Source organism: Arachis ipaensis, chromosome B05 (assembly GCF_000816755.2).
Source record: "Arachis ipaensis cultivar K30076 chromosome B05, Araip1.1, whole genome shotgun sequence".
In the NCBI taxonomy this organism is placed as follows: Eukaryota; Viridiplantae; Streptophyta; class Magnoliopsida; order Fabales; family Fabaceae; genus Arachis; species Arachis ipaensis.
In genome coordinates, this window is record NC_029789.2 from 1,015,209 (window position 1) to 1,017,913 (window position 2,705).

Consider the following 2,705-nt stretch of genomic DNA (forward strand, 5'->3'; position numbering starts at 1 on the left):
GTCATTATTAGTAATTTCAATACTTTGTTTAAAAAAATAAAAAATTCTAACTACTTCACCATATTCTCTATGTTTAGATTAAAATTTTTAAAACGCAATGATATAAAATATACATCTATATTCCGTGTGAAAATTCATTTTGCCTGAAAAAAAACCTCATCTCTTCAGAAGTGATGCATTGGTGTTAAGACAGGAGTAATTATTAATGGCTGCATTGCAGAGAATAAAGTCATACACCATTGTTCCCTTCTTGTAAACATTCAGAGATAACGCCTAACACAAGCAAAATCTATTGTAGTACTATTGTACTGAATTTGAGGAACGCTTGTAGGTCCAAATACCAACAAACAATAAGCTCCTCTTATTCTCATCAAATTCCTAGTTAATGCTCACACATCATTCTTGAAACTCATGGCCAATTCACTCACTACTCTAATATTCAAAAACAAAGAGAAAGAGCTCAAAAAAGTAGATAACTATTGTATGATTAATGAGCAGGGAGCCACATGTTACGTGGGACCAAACATATCAAAAAACGATCATTTGCATGAAATGAAAGGCGGTTAACACTCGCAACCACATAATACCACTCTACACCCTAATCATTGCCACTAACTTCCACTTGCTAACTTCATATAATGCGCAAATCATATCAATAATCTTAATATTACACAGTAAAGAGAGAGAAATTATGCACTAGTACTACCACTAGTGCCCTAATTAAATAAACACTAAACATCAATCAATAAAGTAACCGTAAAAAAAAAGGTACAACTTCCAAGGAAAAGATAAAGGTTTACGGTTTACTTTCACATGGCAAATAAAAGCTATTAATCTCCCATGAAATTTAATGAAATGAAGAAATTGTAAACAACAATACTCATTCGAATATTCTGTATCTCTAATTTGTATAGGAATTTCAACATTTCCGGCCAAACCTTGAGGCCTGACACTAAGGGCAGGATTGAGATTATGATTTTAAAATAAATGCTGAACTAAACAGAAAAGAGAAAAGGAGAATTATTTTTGAGTAAATATAAAGTAAGTATTGTTATTATTATTATTATTTTTTTAATATACAAAAATTTCAACCTCTGTACAAAGGAGAACGCTCCTGAACCACTTTAGACACCTTGGATTGCCGGAAAGCCTTCATAGGGCTCGGAAAGAACCATCCCTTTCCCTTTGACCGCGGCCTCAATTCTCTATCTCCGCTGGGAGCCGCCGCCACCGACCTCGACTTCTGCATCATCGTCTTCCTACTTGCATCTATGCCGCCGTCGCAGTCTCCGACGGCCAACGCCGCCGTCGCCTCGCTCTCGTGCTCCCTGTAGTTCTTGTGCGACCTGAACAAAGACCAGAACGACCTCGCCGACCGGCTCCCGTTCATAGCCGGTGAATCTCTCGCGCCGTCGAGATCCGAATCCGCGCCGGAGAACCTCGATCTTGAGCGGAGAAACGGAATCGCCAGGGAGCGCGAGCGGCGGAGCGAGGGCTCACGCTCGATGAGGTTGTAGACGCGACCGACGGTAGAGGCGTCGCCGGTGACGGAGAAACGATGGAAGGACGAAGAGGAGGAGGAGGAAGAAGACGAGCTGGTTGCGCAGCAGGAGCACGGTCGCACGTTAGCGCAGTCAGGGCAGAGAGTGACGAGTCGATCGCGGAGGCAAATTGGACAAATCCCGCTCCTCCGTCGCTTGGAAGGGTGCTTTGGACATTTCCATACCTCTTCTTCATCCAGGTACAACGCCATTTTCTTTCACCTTCCGCTGAAACAGAAGTCTTTCCTTTCCTTTCCTTTCCTTTTCTGTTTTGTTTCCGATGGAATTGATTTCTTTCTCTCTGTTTGTTTGTGAGTTTGTGTGGGGGTGAGGAATTTTAAAGGGGTGATTGAGTGGGGGAGGAGACAAGTTAACCATGGTTAAGGGTGAGGGTGCTTAGTTAACCATGGTTAAAAGGGGGAACAGAACGCCGCGTTTTGGGTAACGGTTTTGGGCCAATACCTTAGTGGAGTAGTGGGTTTCTTTTATTTACGGGGATTGCCATTCGCTCACTTTTTACGGAATTTTGAGTTGAAAAAAGCTCAATCTCATTGTTGGGAGTTGTTGTGTGTTGACGCTGATTAATGCTTTGCATTACACCGTCCTATTTAGTTTACTAGTAGTATTCATTTTTTATCATTTTTATTTTTAAATTTTTATCACTACTAAAAACTCGATAATCTTAATTCTATACAAACAAAAAAGAGAAGCCAATGCAGGCAAATAAATTTGGGGTTTGCATGCACATGCATTTTCACAACTGTGGATGCGACTTCAAAGCAACCCAACAACTATAGATAAGGTCCCACTCCCAACAACATTATTTACCCATTAATGGACACTAAAATTGAGACAAATAATATTCGTATCATTTTATTTATATATTTTTATAATATAAAAAACATTTTTTCTAATTTTTAATCATTTTGTATATATTAGCTTTATATAAATCGGTTTAAAAGTTTATAAGTTTGAATCACTGTAATTTTGATTCTTTAGTTTAAGGGGCAAAAAAGTAAGTTGAAGAAAAAATATTATGGAGAAGGGTGCTTTTAAAATCAGATTGAGTCATAAAGTCTTTTTTTTTTTTTAATTACTCTCTTTGTCTTTAAAATTTTATTAAATTTATAATTAGATTTTTATAATTTTTTTTAGTTAAGTCTC

At 38.1% G+C, this 2,705-nt stretch overlaps 1 protein-coding gene across 1 annotated transcript; it reads right to left on the bottom strand.

The window, feature by feature from the left end:
- Positions 1,024-2,038, bottom strand: LOC107642323. The gene has a single exon (XM_016345635.2). The coding sequence runs from the start codon at positions 1,751-1,753 to the stop codon at positions 1,088-1,090; it is 666 nt and encodes a 221-aa protein (XP_016201121.1). The 5' UTR covers positions 1,754-2,038; the 3' UTR covers positions 1,024-1,087.